This window comes from Schistocerca serialis, chromosome 5, assembly GCF_023864345.2.
Source record: "Schistocerca serialis cubense isolate TAMUIC-IGC-003099 chromosome 5, iqSchSeri2.2, whole genome shotgun sequence".
Lineage (NCBI taxonomy): Eukaryota > Metazoa > Arthropoda > Insecta > Orthoptera > Acrididae > Schistocerca > Schistocerca serialis.
The window spans coordinates 230,324,189-230,343,876 of record NC_064642.1 but is presented as its reverse complement, the minus strand read 5'-3'; the positions used below and the strand labels follow the sequence as shown (position 1 = coordinate 230,343,876).

Sequence of the window (19,688 nt, the reverse complement as noted above, 5' to 3'; positions counted from 1 at the left end):
CTGAAGGCAATTTGACCGTCATCTAAGGGATCCTCAATTTTTTTCCATTTTTCTGTATGTTATTCTTACCAGCAGCTTGGGTGTATGACCTGTTTAGCTGACTGTGCGATAATGTTCGCACTTGTCGGCTCTTGACAACTTAGGAATGGTGTGGATGATGTTTCTCCGAAAGTCTGATGATATATGGCCAGTCTCACATTCTACACACCAATGTGAGTCGTCATTTTGTTGTTACTACCCCCAACGATTTTAGAAATTCCGATGTTACATTACCTATCCCTTCTGCCTTTTATGATTTTAAATCTTCCAGAGCTCTTTTAATTCTGATTCTAACATCTGCACCTCTATCTCTTCCCTGCCGACGTCTGTTTCTACTTCTGCCACATCATGAGACAAGTCCTCCCCGTCATGGATGCCTTCAGTATGTTCTTTCCACACATCCTCCATGCTCTCTGCATTTAATAGTGGAATTTCCATTGCACTGTTAAGGTTACTGTCCTTGGTTCTAATTTCACCGAAAATTGTTTTGACTTTCCCATATGCTATGTCAGTCTTTCCAACAATTATTTCATTCGGGATTTTTTCACGTTTTTATGCAGCTAATTCACCTTACCTTTCCTGCACTTCCAATTTATTCAGTTTCTAAGTGATTAGTGTTTCTGTATTCTTGAATTTCCTTACACATTTTTGTGCATTGATTCTTCCTGGATTGTCTCTTAGACGTCAGTCACTCACAATCGTTACAAAATTGTGATCTGAGTGTATACCTGCTCCTGGACACACCCTACAATACAATATCTGATTATGAAATCTCTGCCTGACCGTGATGTACTCTAACTGGGATCTTCCTGTATCTTTCGGCCTTTTCCATGTAGACATTCTCGTGATTCTTGAAGAGAATATTCGCTATTACAACCTGATATTTATTGCAGAACTCAATTAGCCTTTCTCATCTGTCGTTCTTGCTACCAAGCTAATATTCTTCCGTAACCCTTTGTTTTGCCTCATCCCCTACAACCGCTTTCCAGTTCCCCATGACTACTAGGTTTTCATGTTTCTTTATGTGTTGCATTACTCGCTCATTATTCTCATATACTTTCTACATCTCTTCGTCTTCTTCTTGCGACGTTGGAACGTACGCCTGAACTATTGTTGTCATTGTTGTTATTTTGCTGTTGATTCTGATGAGAAGAAAACTTTCACTTAACTGTTCACAGTATTTCAGTCGTTGCCCTACCTTGCCATTCACAAGGAATCCTACCCTAGTTTACCATTTTCTGCTGCTGATATTACTCTATAGTCGTCCGACCAGAAATCCTTGACTTCTTTCGCTTTCTCTTCACTGACCCCCACTGTATCTAGACTGATCCTCTGCATTTCCCTTTTCAGATTTTATAGCTTTCCTACCACGTTCGAAACTCCGACATTCACGCATCGACTCGTAGAACGTTATCTTTTAGTTGGTTATTCAATATTTTTCTCACGGTCACCTCCCATTTGGTAGTACCCTCCTAGAGACCCGAATGGGGGACTACTCCGAAACCCTTTGCGAATGGAGAGATCATTATGACACACTTTTTCACTCCGTGGATAAATATTACGTGTCTTAAACGCAGTGATTTACATTGCCTCCAGCATCCTCACGCTGTTGATCACTGCTGATTTTCCGCCTTGCGGGGCAGTTTACCATCCCAAGTGCAAAAAAATGCCCTTAACGTCTGTCCACTCTTCGGCCCTCTTTAACAAGATCATTGGCAGAAAGAGGGTCTTCGGCCGCCATTGCTGATACATCTTACTCGAAAAGCAATGGTGCAGTTCGAACCAGGGACAGAGGACTATTTGATTAGTAATCAACGATGCTACCGCTAGACGCCAGGTTTATACGCCAGTATAAAAACAGAAATAACCGGCTGCTTGGTTCGCTTTTGTCTGCCAATATAGGATCCATTAAGTCACAGTATACCACAATTTCGCGCACGCACTCTTAAACTCGACGGATTGAATTCCCACGGCTAACATTAAACGAATTAAACCCGGAACTGAAAACACCAAAACCATTAAGCGTACAGCGAAGCTAACACGCAGAGTAGTAAGTCGCTTTTTGTGCGGTTTGTTGTCTAGAGTATAGGGAAAAGTGATGTAGGCAGCTAAACAAGCCGCACTTTTAATCTTGGAGTTAGTTCTTGGTTTTATTTGGTAGTTGCTTTTGAAAACGAAAAGAGACAGTCTGTGCACTTTTTAGAGAGTTCTGGCACAGTAACTACGATCAGTAAAAGTCATAGCCTCCCCATGTGCGTAGACCACGAGGCACGTTACGGCGTCCGGTATTTTTTGTTGGTTACTTTTTTTTCTCTGGTGGGCACTGAATTATTTTGATAGGCAGTTATTCTTGTAACTTCACTAGCAGGAGTGAAACGTTTTCGATGGGGCCGCTCTCAAGAATATTGCTGTTGGACGTGGCTGCGCTGAGCTGGACCCGTGAGCCGACAATTTTTGGGACGGGTGGAGCGTGAATTTCCTGCTGTCGTGACGGTGCCGCCGTCACACTGTCATAGCAACAGAACACGGAAATGTTTAAAGAACACACCCCGTGCTTGTGCTCCAGCGTGGAAGTGCTGTTTATGCGGTTTGGAACCTATGACAGATCACAGAGTGAAAGTTCAATCATGGGAAAATTCATTTTCTTAGCAAAAAGATTAAAAAATTAGCGAAAGCAACAACATTTTCCGAGTTTCGGAAAAAAGGAAAAAGAACAAAGTCTTACTTTACACATTTCCACAGCTTTCAGCCCATAAACATGCTGCTGTATGTTATTATGGTGTACGCAGTAAACCTATACAAGTAATCAGAAGACGAGATTCTTATTCCCAGTAATACTTTAGCAAGACGCTTCATAAGTCCATTTTCCACGTCAAATTCGACTAGTTGGGCACTTTGAATGAACAGAAGAAACAGCATATTTTCGATTTCTGGACAGTGTTTATTAAGTTTTAAATGTATTTGGAAAAATTATATTGCAGCACTTTTCTTTAGTCATTAATTCATGAATGAAGATGAAATTGCTGAGAAAATTTTGTTGCTGACTGATTTCTTAGTGATGTTATGCATTGTGCAGAATTCAAGCAAGTGTATTTCACTGACTTAGCTACAGACCGAATAATGTTTGTGTTGTGTGTGTGTGTGTAAAGCTATATAATGTACAACATAACTACTAGTTTTGAGCTTTTTTCGACATCTACATCTATTTTCTCCGAATCACTGTGAAGTGCTGGCAGAGGGTATAATGCTGTCGTTTTATGCAGACTACAATATTACAGCTTGGTGCTTAGCGAGTGCAGGTTGTGTTTGAACGTAAATACCGCGATCTGTTTACGGTTTACTCGTTTCGGTGAAGGAGAAGAGGCTTTTTTTCAAGAAGTAATATTATTTTGTCTATATTTATATTTTATCCGTATTTATCATAAATATGAGCAGAATACTACGGAGAAATAAAAATAATTAAGAATAAATGAAAAAAGGGCTTACTACAGTCGAGGACTAGTGTCATTCTCTCTGTCCAAAGGGCCCTGAGTCATGGAGTAAGAGAGCTAGTGTAACGTGATGTACATAGATACAACCATCCCTAGTCTACAGGGACTTAGCTAGCAAAAACGTGCTTACTACTTCCATCCATGGGAGGCCTCAAAATTCCATAGAAAGTTTCAATAACCGTGTCTAGGAACGCTTGCCTAAAGCAGTATTTATGCGCCTAAGAACCCTAAGAACAGGTGTCATGGATGCGGATCGTGTTTCTATAATGGGCTAGTCATCAGGCTGAAAGTTTTCAGTGATATGATCACAGAGTCTATCAGTTGACTAGCTGAGGGCGCGGGAGGCAGAGAAAAGTGCCCTACAAATGGAAAAAGAGCCCAGAATTCAAACAGGGCCTCCAAACGTATGGTGGAGGATACAGAAACTCGTAGCAATGACAGCTGTGGACCTAATTAGTTTCAGTTGATAGTAGACTGAACAGATAATAGCATAAACATTAACCTAATTTTTCAGAATGTGTGATACTTTTAGCTTTAGGTACAGTTTTCTGTGAGACTAGTACACCTGTATCAATTAAATTTGGTGCAGAAATTAATTACATCGCTTTCATTAAAATTTACTAGATTTATGCCAATCAAATAAATGTTGGGAGAAATATTTAGATTTTACATTTTTAAAGGCCCGTTTTATAGGCCACTTGCTTTTATGTGTGTTTCTACTGTACTAACAATGCTACTTCCATGTAAGTACTACACTTTGAAAAAGATATGACAACTTTTGTACGTCTCAAATTTGGTTTGATCTGACCAAATAGTTTTTGAGAAATGTGTACCAACGTCAGTACGTTCAACCACAGGAAATACGCTCACGACCCGGTCCATTTATAGGCTTAGCGTGGATTCTACCAAACCACTATTTTATTAAGTGACGCAGCCTATGAGTTTGCTGATTTCTGGATAAGTTATTCTTGTAACCACTACAGTCAGGTACGTTCTCGAGGAACTGATTTTTGATGATGGCGTGGTAGGACAATGTTTTGCATTTCGTAGAGTGTTTACTGATTAGATATTTTACTGTTGTCAGCAGATCTGAGGATGGTCCATGTCAGACCGAAACCGGCCATTAAAAACATTAATGCAATGAAGACAAAAAAGGAATATGTATTAAAACCAGTAAATGCAAATTTATTCTCCAAGGACACTGTGTAAGTTTTTGCAAGCAAATAAACGGTTTCTCTCTGTTCTGCTCACGGATGGAGGTTGGAGAGCAAAGTATATATCTGCACGAACTGCAATTTGCCTGATTTTATCCGCTTGAGATAGATACGTATCTGAGTGAAATGTAGTCGTAATTTCTGCACTAAAAGAAGGTTTCTGGTTGTACGGTATTTTTATTCGGTTGGAGATTTTTTCAACATTCCTGTTAAAATTTGTCGCTAACCAACATAACGTGGCCATTCACAGCGTTCTTCTCTGTATATGCTATAAGTCTACTGTTTGTCTGACATAATGTGGGTCCCATGCATTTAAGCAGTACTGATGTTAGGGCATAATAGGATTTTGTTTGCAACCTATTTTGTACACAAATTGCATTTTATCCACTGAATCATACGTGCATCTAGACCTGTATCAAACTCCGCGAGCCACCTAACGGTGTGTTGCGTAGGCTACTTCTGGTACGACTAACTGATCCTTCTTTCCCTGTTCCAGTCACCGGCCAAAGTGGCCGTGCGGTTCTAGGCGCTGCAGTCTGGAACCGCGAGACCGCTACGGTCGCAGGTTCGAATCCTGCCTCGGGCATGGATGTGTGTGATGTCCTTAGGTTAGTTAGGTTTAACTAGTTCTAAGTTCTAGGGGACTAATGACCTCAGAAGTTGAGTCCCATAGTGCTCAGTGCCATTTTTGAGCCTGTTCCAGTCGCGAACGGCGCATGGGAAGAATGATTGTCGGCAAGCCTCTGTATTAACTCTAATTTTCTCGTCGTGGCCCTTTCTCGAGAGGTATGTGGGAGGGAATAATACGATTTGTGTGTCCCTCCTTTTGACTGGAAGTCTGGCCGATTACTATTGTAAGAAAATGAAACGCCTACAGCCGTCCTTGTGGTTTTATTTATTTTGTAGCTACCAGTTGCGGCGCTTCAATGCGCCATCTTAAAGCCGTAGTTGGTGCTGAAGGGGTTGACACGATCCCTATATGTACCGAGTCAGTGGCCAAACTTCGTTTTCAGCACCCCAAGTTTACAGATAGTCTGCGTAACCAGTTATGCTGCCGAGTGATGCGGTATGTATAGGGATCGTGTCAACCTCTTCAGCATCAACTACTGCCTGAATATGGTGCACTGAAGCGCGATACTGGTAGCTACGAAATAAATAAAACCATAAGGACGGCTGTATGCGTTTTATTTTCTTACAGGAGTAATACGTTGTCCGACTTTTCCTGGAAAGAGCTCACTAGAAATTTCATTAGTGAACCTCTCCGTGATGCACAACGCCCATCTTGTAACGTCTGCCATTGGAACCTATTGGACATCCCGGTACCGCTCTTGCGCCAACAGAAGCTCCTCTAACGAAACACGTCGCTCTTTTCTGGATCTTCTTTCTCTCTGTCTCTCTCTCGTTCTCTCTCTCTCTCTCTCTCTCTCTCTCTCTCTCTCTCTTCTGTCAGTCCTACCTAGCAATGATTCCAGACAGACCAAAAATACTCCAGAATCGGTCGAACGAGCGTCTTGGATGCCACTTCCTTCGTGGATAAGTTACATTTCCGTAAGAGTCTTCCTGTGGATCTTAGTCTGAAATATGCTTTTAGTACTTGTTGCTTTATGTGGTTATTCCATTTAAGATCGTTAGTCCTAGATATTTTGCTGTTCCAAAAATCCGTCATCAATAGTATAACTGTGCAGTAGTGGATATCGTTTCCTACTATGTGTAATATGTTACGTTTATTTACGTTAGGGGTCAGCTGCCAGAGCTTGCACCATTCATCAGTCCTCTGCAGGTCATTATGCAAATCGATACTGGCTTCTGACGTTGCTACTTTTTGACAACCGCATCATATGCGAACAGTCTTAAAGAACACTCGACGCTTTCTACTAGTTCATTTATGTACATTGTAAACAGTAACGATCCTATAATTGTAAATATTCGTATGACGACACTGATTTATTTATGATTAATTCATGCCATAGGTAAAATGTGCCGTACATTTATATTTCTTTGTATTTCGGCTCATTAAGAGTTAGTCTCAATCTCTGCACCATCTTAATATATCGTGTGGATATAATTGTGTATTAAAAAATTTTTCCGCTGTGATACGTGCATCATATGCGAAAAAATGTGACATTGTAGCTAACACTGTACGCTAGGTTGTTAATTCACAACGTAGTCATAAGGTTTTCTGACGTGGACCTGTGTGAATTGTGCAGGAGAGTTCAGAAAGCTGGATCCAGTGGGAATGCTGGTGGCGATACGGGAGCGCTACGGGGACATCGCCAAGGTGGTGGGGGTCCCTTTTAAGCAGCCCATGGTCTACCTCTTCAGTCCGGATGACATCCAGAAGGTGGGTTTAAACGCCTGCTTATAGAATCACTAGTGTTGCTTCCGTGGCACCAGCACCAAGGAATACACTACAGGAATTCTATATTTCTTACTCCTCAGTCCTGGAGCAGGATAGAGGTACAAATGGAGACACACAAAACCTGCGTCGATTCCTCAGCGGACCGGAAATCTCTTTTTTAAGATGCCTGAGAAGTCCTACAGCATTTTCTTGTTTTTGCTGTCGCATTTATTGAGCCGGTCAGGTTTACGATAAGTGGACCATGGTTTACCATGTCGAGTAGATGTGTTTGTCGTACTTCGAATTACGGCCGTACAAGATGAACAACTGTAGTTGCTGAGCATGCCTCAGTATATACGGAACCATTGGAGAGATAGTGCCTGTCGGTTCACAAACGGGCTATGTGGCTCATGAGGCGTTATCCTTGCTACTTCTGACAAATATGACGCGGTCCCCCAGAACTGCTTCTCTTCGTATCAGACTATAACGAACACTCAAAAACCTTAATAATTTGTAGTATATACTACAGTCTCTTTTTCCCCTCCCTGTTGCATCATGCAATTTACTCACTAACGTCATAACACATGTCTTATCGTCCTGTTCCTTTCCTCTAGTGCGTATTTTGCTTTCTTCGCTGATTCTGCCAACATTCTGATTTCTTATCTCCTCAAACGCGTTAATTTTCAGCATCCCCCAGATATGCAAATCTAAAACGCTTGGATTCTCTTCCTTTCATGTTTTCCCAAAGTTCATGATTCACTTGCAAACAAAGCTTACTCCGGATGTCCATTTTCAGAAACATATGTCTCATACCAAGGCCTTTGTTTGACACTAGTTGTGTGGTGTCGGTTGTGCTGCTTTGCATATCTCTAATGAAGCTAGGTCCGATCTTCTCTATAGAGAAGGGAAGCACCTCATAAGATCGTACAGATTAATTAAAGGAAATAATAATGTTGTTCAATGGAGACATCTTGCTGAATGATAACAGGCTTGGTCCGAACAAGCATGACAATATGAGTACCACATCATGCACATAGACTTATCTAAGAGAGGAAGGATCGTCTAATCTATAACAGAAACAAGTGGTCATTGTAGCAATCAGGTTTATTATCGAAAAGCAAAACACATGGCTTACCCACTGACAGAAACAATTGAACGTTTAAAATCTGGGCAAGGGGCTCTGATGGTGAACTATAACCGTGGCACAGGTGTTCGAGCACGATAAAGACAAATTTATGCGACTAACACACGAAAATGACCAGTGACTGTAAGCATGGTTAGTCAGTTACAGGAAGGACACGGAAAAGTAGGATCGAACACCAGTAAGATCGCCAAAGTTCATACTGAAAGCAACTATCTGGCTGCGAAGCATTAAAACTGTATAAATGGCTCCTGAATGGAGTGAACTAATGCTGCGTCTCCACGAATTGGCGATGGCAACGTTGGCCATCTTGCCAGACTCGTGGCGGAAATATGGAACGCGGCGGCAGCAGTGGCTGTAAACTCTTGAGTTGGCAGGTCTCTCTCTGTACTCAGTGCTCAGATGGAGACGTCTTTCTCTAGAACAGCAAGACTCACCTCATCAGTTATTCAATAACAAGTCTTTACTCCATGATATTTCAGCGGCGAGTGTCTTCAATGTAAACGATATGAAACCTCGGTCGTTTTCCATGTTGCGTGGCAGTTTCAGAAAAAACTGGGCGTATAACATTGTAGACTTCTTTATCCTAGGAATGCTCTATTTAGCAGTTTCAGAGAAAACTAGAAATATAACATAATAGATTTCTTTATCCTAGAAATGCTCTGTTTGCCTATGATAGTCTAGGTAGCAGAATTCATTCATTTGATCTACTACGTGGTCCCCAATCTTGAAATTAAGTTTGTCGCTAATCCCCTCCTTGCTGGCACTCAGTACTTTTGTCTTGGTTTGGTTTACTTTCAGTTCGTGTTGTGTTCCCAGCACACTGATCAATCCTTCAAAAACCCTGTAACTCTTCTTCACTTTCGCAGATAATAGTAAAATCTTTAGCGGATATTAGCACAGATGTTTTTGCACCCTGATTATTAATTCCATTTCTCAACAATTCTTTTCATTTCCGTCCTCCATTCTTTAATGTGCGGACTAAACAGTGGAGGAGAAAGACTGAATCAGTGTCTTGACGTTTCTTAAGTCTTTTCCATTATAAAACATAATTAAACTCAGAGATACACCTTTCGTGGTTTTACCTTTCCTGATGCCACTCTACTCGGCGGCCTACAAATCCGCAATTGTCTTTCACTTTTTTTTGTACAAAATCTTGGTCAGCAACTTCATAGGTATCAAGTTCTGTAAGATAATTCTCTTACATACTTCTATTTGTTATTTTTGCGATTGTGTGGACGGTATTCTTCCCTAAGCCGTATTCTACCCACTAATTTGAATAATCTTGAGTTTAAAATTTTTGAGGCTTACCTACTGGCTCTCGACTTTGAATCTTCGTCCGACGACAAGTCAGCGGTTTTTTTTTTGACATTTCACCAGCACTAGCGGCTGGCGTTGTTGAAGTTTCTCCCTCCATTGCTGATGATAGTCTGGAGTCGAACCAGTGGCCTAAAAATGTATGTACTTACCGCATCAACGTCGGAGGGCCTTTCGCTAGTCGTTACTGCTGTGATTCTTCTCTTGTTATCTGCAAAGGTCGTACGCTGCAGCGGCCTCTGTTTATTTTATGTTGAACATACTGTCGTTCTTGAGAATTTCGAAGGCGTCCTTGAACAAAAGGCCGTGACAGTTCTTCTCCACAGCGAGAACTGCATGCAGCTGAATTTTATTACGTGGTCGGTCTCACACAGCGCGTACAATGCCATGGCGTATTTCTCCACTTGTTCCAACCAGCAATATTATTCATGCTAGATGATCCCGTTATTGATGGATCGTCCGATCATACCAAGGAAGACTATTTCACATGTACTAGGTATGGTCAGTTGTATCTGTCAAATGATAATCCCATACCTGGAGCCGGCCGAAGTGGCCGTGCGGTTAAAGGCGCTGCAGTCTGGAACCGCAAGACCGCTACGGTCGCAGGTTCGAATCCTGCCTCGGGCATGGATGTTTGTGATGTCCTTAGGTTAGTTAGGTTTAACTAGTTCTAAGTTCTAGGGGACTAATGACCTCAGCAGTTGAGTCCCATAGTGCTCAGAGCCATTTGAACCATACCTGCAGACAGCTTACTCTTTACCTGTAAGAAGCCATTGACTACATCAGTTAGGCTGGATGCGACCGGAGAGGGAACATCATTCTCACACTCTATGTTTTATTCATACGTTTCATAGTGACTGCGAATGCGGCCCATTTGTCCTTCGCCGATATGAAACACTCTCTGGTCTAGGTAAGGTCGAACTTTCAGGATACATCGCTCAGACATAGAAAAATAAAATGTGTTTACGGACATGGGTCGAGAAACGCTTTATTTCCATGTTGGAGCTCATTTTCTAATTCTCTTTGTAATCGCATTACAATGTATCAGCAGTACATGAAACGTTTTCTTACATGAAATGTTCAGAATATCTTCTTGGTTACGTTTGGTTAGAATGCATAGTAAGATATAATTCTTAGATTCACCGTCAGTATTCATTGTTTCAGCTGAAGGTAATGCTGAAATGTTGCTTGTGTTGACATCCAACTAGCTTCATTGCTTGTGTTGACATGCGAGTAACTTCATTGCTTTACTAGCATCGACCACGTAACATCCACTGTTTTAGTGTTCGGTACAGACTGTGTGGAGTTGTCAGATTCCTGTTTGCTGTACAGATTGGAAGATGGTAATGGCAGTGGTGCTCAACGTTTGCTTCGAGACAGATTTCCATAACGACGGTACCCGGACAGGAGGGACGTTTGAAACAACTGGTCGTCGTTTTAGGGAGCGACTGGGGGAGCGTTAGAAGGACGGGCGCACCTCAGCTGGAGGAGGAACTTCTTCGTGCAGTTGATGACAACCTTAGTGTCAGCGTGAGACAGTTAGCTGTAACAAGTAATATTGACCTTGCGACTGTCTGAAGAGTGGTACATGAGAACCTATTGTATACGTGCCATGTACAGCGTTGCAGGCACTATCAGCAAGTGATCTTCCTGCACGTGTACACTTCTGAGAATGGTACATTCAAAAATGTGTCAACCCTCACTTTATGGCAAATGTGCTGTTCGCGGACGATGCTTCGTTTGAACGTTATCAGATTGTAAATTTTCACAGTCAACAAGTATGGGCTGTAGAGAATCCTCCAGAAATTATGTAATAATGTTACCAACAGTGATTTGCTGTCAGCGTTTGGGCCGGCACTGATAGGGCCCCATGTTCTTCCACTCAAGACATGGTCGGACGTACCCCTGAAAAGACGCACAAGATGAAGTGGAACAATGTCGCAATAACATTCACCAGTGAGTGTACCATGTACAACATTTGGAGGTTTGTACGCCCATGCAACATTATATCTCCCCACACCCGGGCTACCAAAACGATCATGCTCGGCAATGTTCCTCGGTGCATTACGTGTTGCGATCTATCGCCGTTAGAGAGCACGTCCAGAATCACTACTCAGACTTAATCCGCTCTCGTGCCAGCACGAAACAAGACTGCTAGTGGCTCCAGTCTGTACGTTCTTGGAACCATTGCAGAAGTTGTAGTCCTGTTAAATATGATTGGAACTGCGTCAGCTCTCTCACATGGGTACCTTCTTACTTGCTGCACAATGCAGCGGTTATCTGCTTGTGTAGTTGACAGTGGCACGGCCACTGCGTGGGCGTGGTCTCTTTGCCCGACATCCAGCTTTCTGTACGCGACAGGGAGCCCTGTGGCAACATGATCCCACCGTTCGTTCATTTCCACCAAGTAATTAATGTGTTATAGTACACTACTGCCCATTAAAATTGCTACACCAAGCAGAGATGCACACGGGTATTCGTTGAACAAATATATTATACTAGAACTGACATGTGATTACATTTTCACGCAGTTTAGGTGCATAGATCCTGAGAAATCATTACCCAGAACAACCACCTCTGGCCGTAATAAAGGCCTTGATACGCCTCGGCATTGAGTAAAACAGAGCTTGGATGGCGTGTACAGGTACAGCTAGCCATGCAGCTTCAACACGATACCACAGTTCATCAAGAGTAGTGACTGCCGTATTGTGACGAGTCAGTTGCTCGGCCACCATTGACCAAACGTTTTCAGTTGGTGAGAGATGTGGAGAATATGCTGGCCAGGGCAGCAGTCGAACATTTTCTGCATCCAGAAAGGCTCGTACAGGACCTCCAACATGCGGTCGTGCATTATCCTGCTGAAATGTTGGGTTTCGCAGGGATCGAATGAAGGGTAGAGCCACGGTCGTAATACATCTGAAATGTAACGTCCACTGTTCAGAGTGCTGTCAGTGCGAACAAGAGGTGACCGAGACGTGTAACCAATGGCACCCCATACCATAACGCCGGGTGATACGCCAGTATGGTGATGACGAATACACGCTTCCAACGTGCGTTCACAGCGATGACGCCAAACACGGATGCAACCATCGTGATGCTGTAAACAGAACCTGGATTCATCCGAAAAAATGACGTTTTGCGATTCGTGCACCCAGGTTCGTCGTTGAGTACACCATCGCAGGCGCTCTTGTGTGCGATGCAGCGACAAGGGTAATCGCAGCCATGGTCTCCGAGCTGATAGTCCATGCTGCAGCAAACGTCGTCGAACTGTTCGTGCAGATGGTTGCTGTCTTGTAAATGTCCCGATCTGTTGACTCAGGGAGCGAGACGTGGCTGCACGATCCGTTACAGCCATTGCGGATAAGATGCATGTCATCTCGACTGCTAGTGATACGAGGCCGTTGGGATCCAGCACGGCGTTCCGTATTATCCTCCTGAACCCACCGATTCCATATTCTGATAAAAGTCATTGGATCTCGACCAACGTGAGCAACAATGTCGCGATACGATAAACCGCAATCGCGATAGGCTACAATCCGGCCTTTATCAACGTCGGAAACGTGATGGTACGCATTTCGTCTCCTTACACGAGGCATCACAACAACGTTTCACCAGGCAACGCCGGTCAACTGCTGTTTGTGTATGTGAAAAACGGTTGGAATCTTTCCTCATGTCAGCACTTTGTAGGTGTCGCCACCGGCGCCAACCTTGTGTGAATGCTCTGAAAAGCTAATCATTTGCATATCACAGCATCTTCTTCGTGTCGGTTAAATTTAGCATCTGTAGCACGTCACCTTCGTGTTGTAGCAAGTTTAATGGCCAGGAGTGTACTTTATCCATCTCATCCTCAAGTTTTGCAGAGCAGTGTCCTTTCAGTACGTTCAATAAATAATGGAGACTTTCAGTGTAAATGCTGCGTTGCATTCTTGTCTTCGAGCAGCAGATGAGGCTATGATATTGAAGTTTCTTCAGCGCAAAAAATATATCAGTGTAGCATTGACCTGGAGCAGGGACCTTCGCTGATGTTCAGTGGATGTGTGCCCACAGGTGTACCGCCACGAGGGTCCGTGGCCGAGGCGGGGCTCCGTCCAGTCGGTGTCGTACTACCGCACCGTGACGCGCAGGGACTGGTTCCAGGGCGACGTCGGCGTCATCTTCAGGTAGGCTACACTGTGCGTGTGGGAACATTGAAAACTTCTGCCACTTGCACTGGAAGCAGCTCTAATGCTCGACAACACGTACAGACGATCAAGGGCAACCATACGATAGTTTGTAGAAGGACGGGGATAGACCTGGGAAGACGAATAGGGACTTGTAAGTAGCTATAAAAAAACCTGCAAATAGGCCTAACAGCTCTCAAATCACATTCTCGAATTGAAAACACCAGAATATACTATCTTTGTTTCTTTGTTTTCAGCCTCTTCTCTCTTCAGTTGCAAATATATAAGTTGTATAGTTTAATTATTGTATACTGCAACTGTAATGAAAATCTTATTAAGACCAAATCCAAATACGTTTAGCTTTATTCTAAAGCATTTTCTGTCGTCAGGTTTTGTGTTGTTTACTTCATTCTTCCTGGTATTTCACGTGTACGTGCTGGATTTTAACACACAACACTTTCACTATACTAAATAGATATGCGTGCTAAAATCCTACACATACACGTGGAAGAACAGGAAGAATGAAGTAAACCACAAAAAACATGACTACAGAAGACGCTTTAGAATAAAGCGAAACGCGTTTGGTCTTAATAAGACTTTAATTACAGTTGCAGAATTCGGGAATTATCCGACACTAGGTTTGTATGTTTTCCCTTTTCTGAGAGTTAGGGGGAGGGGAGGGGGGGGGAAGCAACGCCAGAAGACGGTATGGATCTGCAGAATGACCTGAAGAGAATTGATGAATGGTGTAGGCTCTGGTAGTTGACCTCGAACGTAAATACAACTAACATACTGCTCATATACAGGAAAAGGAATCCACTATTGCACAACTACACTGTTGGTGTCATATTTCTGGAAACCATATTTACCGTAAAGTTCAAATGGCTCTGAGCACTATGGGACTTAACGTCTAAGGTCATCAGTCCCCTAGAAATTAGAACTACTTAAACCTAACTAACCTAAGGACATCACACACATCCATGCTCGAGGCAGGATTCCAACCTGCGACCGTAGCGGTCGCGCGTTTCCAGACTGTAGCGCCTAGAACCGTACCGTTAAGTATTTAGGAGCAAGCACCCAGAGCGACGTTACGTGGAACGACCACATAAAGCAAATAGTAGGAGAAGCAGATGACAGGCTGAGATTCATAGGAAGAATGTTACAGAAATGTAACCTATCCACGAAGAAAGCGCCATAGAAGGCACTTGTTTCACCGATTCTTGAATACTGTTGATCTATCTGGGATCCTTATCAGGTAGGATAGGCAGAAGAGGCAGACAAGATCCAACGAAGTGTGGCGCGTTACGTCACGGGATCTTCTACTCAACGCGAGAGCATAACAGAGATGCTCAACAAACTACAGTGGCAGACATTATAGGAGAGCCGTCGTGCAATACGGAAACGTTTACTATTGAAAGTTCGAGAGAGAGAGTTTCGGGGAAGAATATGACTATATATAACTTCCTCACACATACATCTCGTGAAATCACGATGAGAAAATTAGAAAAATTAGAGCCAGTACTCGTGCAGAGGCTTACCTACAATCATTCTTCCCACGCGCCATCAGCAAGTGAAGCAGGGAATTGGGCATCAGTTACTGGTACCACACTCCGTATCCCCCACCAAGGACTGTTTGGTGATTTCGGGAATATGATGTATATAGATAGATACACTGTAAAAAACTAAATTTATATCGAAGTTGTAATTACGTTCACCGCAGTACCTGGTGTGTCGAAACTAGAGCTTCATTCAGACTACCGTTTTATGGAGAATAGTCATTGATACGGAAGAGGCTTACCATAGTAGGTGATATATGTAACTATGTCCTAGAAACATTCTTATACCATAGATGTAATAATTTCTTTTTATCAAGTGTAGGAAAAAATTATTGTGGGAGCTGACAGACGTGTTTTCTTATATCTGGGACTAGAGTGTCTTGCTCTAGAATAACAGAGCACTAATGAAGACTGTAACATGCACTATAAGAAATCACCTTGTCATAAAAGGCAAGAAACATACATTATGAACAAGTCATTAAAAATTTACATAACTCAACAAATCGCAAATTTTAATGCTGTTAGCCATATAACTCATAAACACGACATACTCTAAAACGTTTAAAGTACTTTCCGCTGAACCTCGTACACATGCGACCTAGTAACTGGAGTGATTACAGTAAGACAACCCCTGTCACACTCCTATCACTGCATTTTGTAGAATCTTGGTAGGGAGAAGGTGATCTTCAAGTGTAACTCTGCAATGATTCGGGCACTTCAGAGCAAACTGGTACACACACTGACCGAAAAAAAAGTCGCAAGAGCAAAAAATAATTAATCTAGAATAATGAAATTTCTGGGATACATTTGTCTACGTAACATATTTAAGGGATTAACACTGCAAGACCATAGATTAATGTGAGGGCGGAATAGGCCATTGCAGATATAAAATGCTCGTACATTAACAACCGGTGTAACCGCCAGACGGTTGAATGAAAAAACGCAAACGTGCATGCATGGCGTTGTATATGTGACGGTGTCAGGTTGCGAGACGGAATTACATGCCTAGTGCACTTCACCGGTCAATACATTTGAGCCGTGTTGCGGCTCGCGTTGGTGCTGTTAGCAGGTTTCCACCCTCTCTTGGAGGCCAGACGGTATCGTTTAGTTGGCATGGTTTCGGCCTTCTTCTCGTATTGACTGGCGCCATTCGGTTTCACAAGCGTTGCCTGTCCGCTAGTGGCAGCAGCGGCGGTTATCGATATGTAGTAACTGTTGCCCTATCTTTGGGGCGACGTCGTTTTCCCGGGTCGTGTGAGTGGGCCAGTTCGGTTGGGGACTCAGGAGGAGCCAGGTCCGCGCAGTGCGAGAACACAGTGCTGGGACCTCCACCATTGTGATATCTCGCGATTCTCCAGTGACTTGGGTTCGTGTTGCTGCTCGTAGTGTCGCCGAGACGAAGAGCAGCGAGTGGAGTGCTTGGGGAAGGCGGATCTGATTAGCTTTACTCGACTTCTTATTACTATTTACTCCGTTCAACTTCTTATAATTTGTTAAGTTCAACCAGCGGTAATTTTTATTACCTGGTGGCCGCTAACGCCCCAGTTACCTGCTCTGGGGGTTCGTGTATGTAACGGCAGTTTACGTTTCCTCGCCTTGCCGCTGCTGTCCGGTAAGGTGTGTAGTTTTGACAGCTTTCATGATTGTAGGCCGGTTGGTGATTCTTCTACTTTGGTGGTAGTGATTCCTTTCTCGTTCCGGGCGCTCTAAACAGTATTCTGGGAACGTAGTGCAGACCGCCAGTTCCGGTTTTGGCGTATTGTTCCATCGTTGCATTTGCTTTATCGGTCGTCGGTAGCCTCAAGAAGATTGTCATTAGTCATTCGTTAGACAGCCACTAGTCTGCGTTACCACCTTGTGAAGTGAATGCAACTCTTTGGCTGCCTATCTCATCGCTCGCGAAAGTGTTTGTTACCGGATCTCCTCAGAGGTCGATTCCTGGAGCACCGCCTGTGGCCCCTTGGTTCTTGTAAGACATGTGTGTTCTAAAAGGGGGCCTGATGGCCGGTAGTTCAGTGTAACGCTCCTTCAGCCCACGCCTTCTGGGGGTATAATCTGCCTCAGTACCCTTTAAGGAAGTTGTCCTTGTGTTTTATTATTGTATTATTTATTACAATAACTTGTAATGCCTACATTAAACGTTATATATGTCTAGTTAATAGTTCTGGTCGCCTTCTGGAATAAATCTAGCAGTGTAGTGTCCAGTGGGTGTTAAGGGTTGTGTTACAACGTTTACCGTCATCTTATTTCACCCATTTGGTGATCAGTTGCTTGTTTTTTAATTATCCTTTGCTTTTGTATTTGCTGTTTTACAGCAGGTTTCTAAATTTTTTATATTATTGCCGTTCCTGGCGTGTATGGCCTTCAGCTGTGATTGTGGTTATTTGCCTTAAAATTCTAATTTGGTATTCGTATTTTAGCAGTAAGCCTTAAAACCGTATTTATTGCCATTCCTGGCGTCTGATGCCTAATGCTGTGTTTGTGGTGAATTACCTTTAATATTTCAATATCTGTAAGTTGTAGCGAGTTTTAAGCAATTCTAATTTATTGCCATTCCTGGCGTGTAAGGCCATCTGCCCAGATCATAGTGACGTGGGCCGGAGTGGCCGTGCGGTTCTAGGCTCTACAGTCTGGAGCCGAGCGACCGCTATGGTCGCAGGTTCGAATCCTGCCTCGGGCATGGATGTGTGTGATGTCCTTTGGTTAGTTAAGTTTAATTAGTTCTAAGTTCTAGGCGACTGATGACCTCAGAAGTTAAGTCGCATAGTGCTCAGAGCCATAGTGGCTTGCTTTTAAAACATTATCTGCTGTATCTGTATTTAAAGGTGATTTGCTAAATTGTAACCCACTGAAAACGCTCCTATTTACACAGTTGTTTATTCCCTCATTAATAACGTGTGGTATTTTTATTAATTGTTGAGTCTGGAATTACTGGTTTAATATGAACTGTGTGTAACATAAAAGGCATCCAATAGTAACCGATTATGGCCCCGTCCACAATCGTAACCAAATCTTGCCTTCCCTTGACTACCAGGTTTCAACACTGACGGTTAACGCGGTTTGTGAATGACGCTGGAGTTGTCGTCCGATGATGTTACATATGTGCCCGATTGGAGACAGATCTGACGATAAAACAAGCCGAGGCAACATGTCGACAATCTGTAGAGCATGTTGGGATATGTTGTGTCTAGACAAGACAGCCTAGACACAATGAGAGGAAGCCGGAAGGCACGCGCTAAGTTAAAGCAGGATGGCGTGAGGTCTGAAACAGGATACGTAATGAATGCTATAAAGAAAAGTACGTAGCTTCTGGAATACTTAACTTTAATCCATCCTTTTGGTACATCTGGAGATTGTGGCGATACAAGTGAGACTCTTTAGATACATGCAATGCTACTAATGGCGCCTTGCTAGGTGGTAGCCATTGACTTAGCTGAAGGCTATTCTAACTATCTGCTCTGCAAATGAGCGAGGCTTCGTCAGTGTGCATCGCTAGCTACGTCGACCGTACAACTGGGGCGAGTGCTAGTCCGTATCTCGAGACCTGCCTTGTGGTGGCGCTCGGTCTGCGATCACACAGTGGCGACACGCGGGTCCGACATGTACTAATGGACCGCTGCCGATTTAAAGCTACCACCTAGCAAGTGTGGTGTCTGGCGGTGACACCACATTCCTCCCCCGCAAATCGGCGAACGATCGTGTTATAAGGCTTCCGCCCGCCGTGGGGAGGACCCCATGTTGACGTATGCGATGAGGTGGGGAGCCTAACAACAGGCGAGGCTGTGCCACCCGCACCCGGCCATTTGGTCCGAGGGGAGCTAGGAAACGCCCGAAAACCTAGTCCAGGGTGCACGTCAACATGCGGTGTATGCGCCCGTAAAGAGACAGGAGGGGCCGAAGGGTCGACCTCCATTGCGTCGGGGTATCCGACGCGCGATGACGTCATGTGGTTCGGAGCGGGCAAGAGTTCCATGGCGGAAGACAGCTGGTCACGGGAAGCGATCGGCGGCGCGTGACCCAGGGAGGCGCGTGGCGGCTGCAGCGAAGTGTCCACTGCGGGCGGCGCCGGCTGGAGGACAGGCGACGGCGGCGGCGGAGGCGGCAGCGGCGTGTCGCCATGGGGCAAAATGGAAGGCATCGTCGGTAACACCTGGGGATGAGGCGAGCCAGTAGATGGGTCCCCAGGGCGCTGACCGGACGGCACCGTCGCTGAAAGCAGACGGGGAGCGGCAGAACCCGTGCGACGACAGAGGCGCAGCTGATTGAGATGCCGACGCACCTCACCAGAGGCCCCCAAAACCAAATACATCGCGCGGCCGAGGCAGCGAAGAATGCGCCCTGCGAGCCAACGCCGTGAACCTCGAAAGTTGCGATAGAATACAACGTCGCCTGGAGCAAAAGCAGGAGTCTGCCGCTGCACAGGAACCTGATG

The 19,688-nt window shown here is 44.1% G+C and overlaps 1 protein-coding gene across 1 annotated transcript in view; it reads left to right on the top strand.

Moving 5' to 3' along the window:
- LOC126481316 (probable cytochrome P450 301a1, mitochondrial) overlaps window positions 1–19,688 on the top strand; it is a 176,697-nt gene that overhangs the window by 45,252 nt on the left and 111,757 nt on the right. Inside the window, exons 3-4 of the mRNA XM_050104976.1 lie at window positions 6,952–7,085; window positions 13,588–13,700. Of these exons, the coding sequence (XP_049960933.1) occupies window positions 6,952–7,085; window positions 13,588–13,700 (247 nt within the window). The remainder of the gene's footprint in view (window positions 1–6,951; window positions 7,086–13,587; window positions 13,701–19,688) is intronic.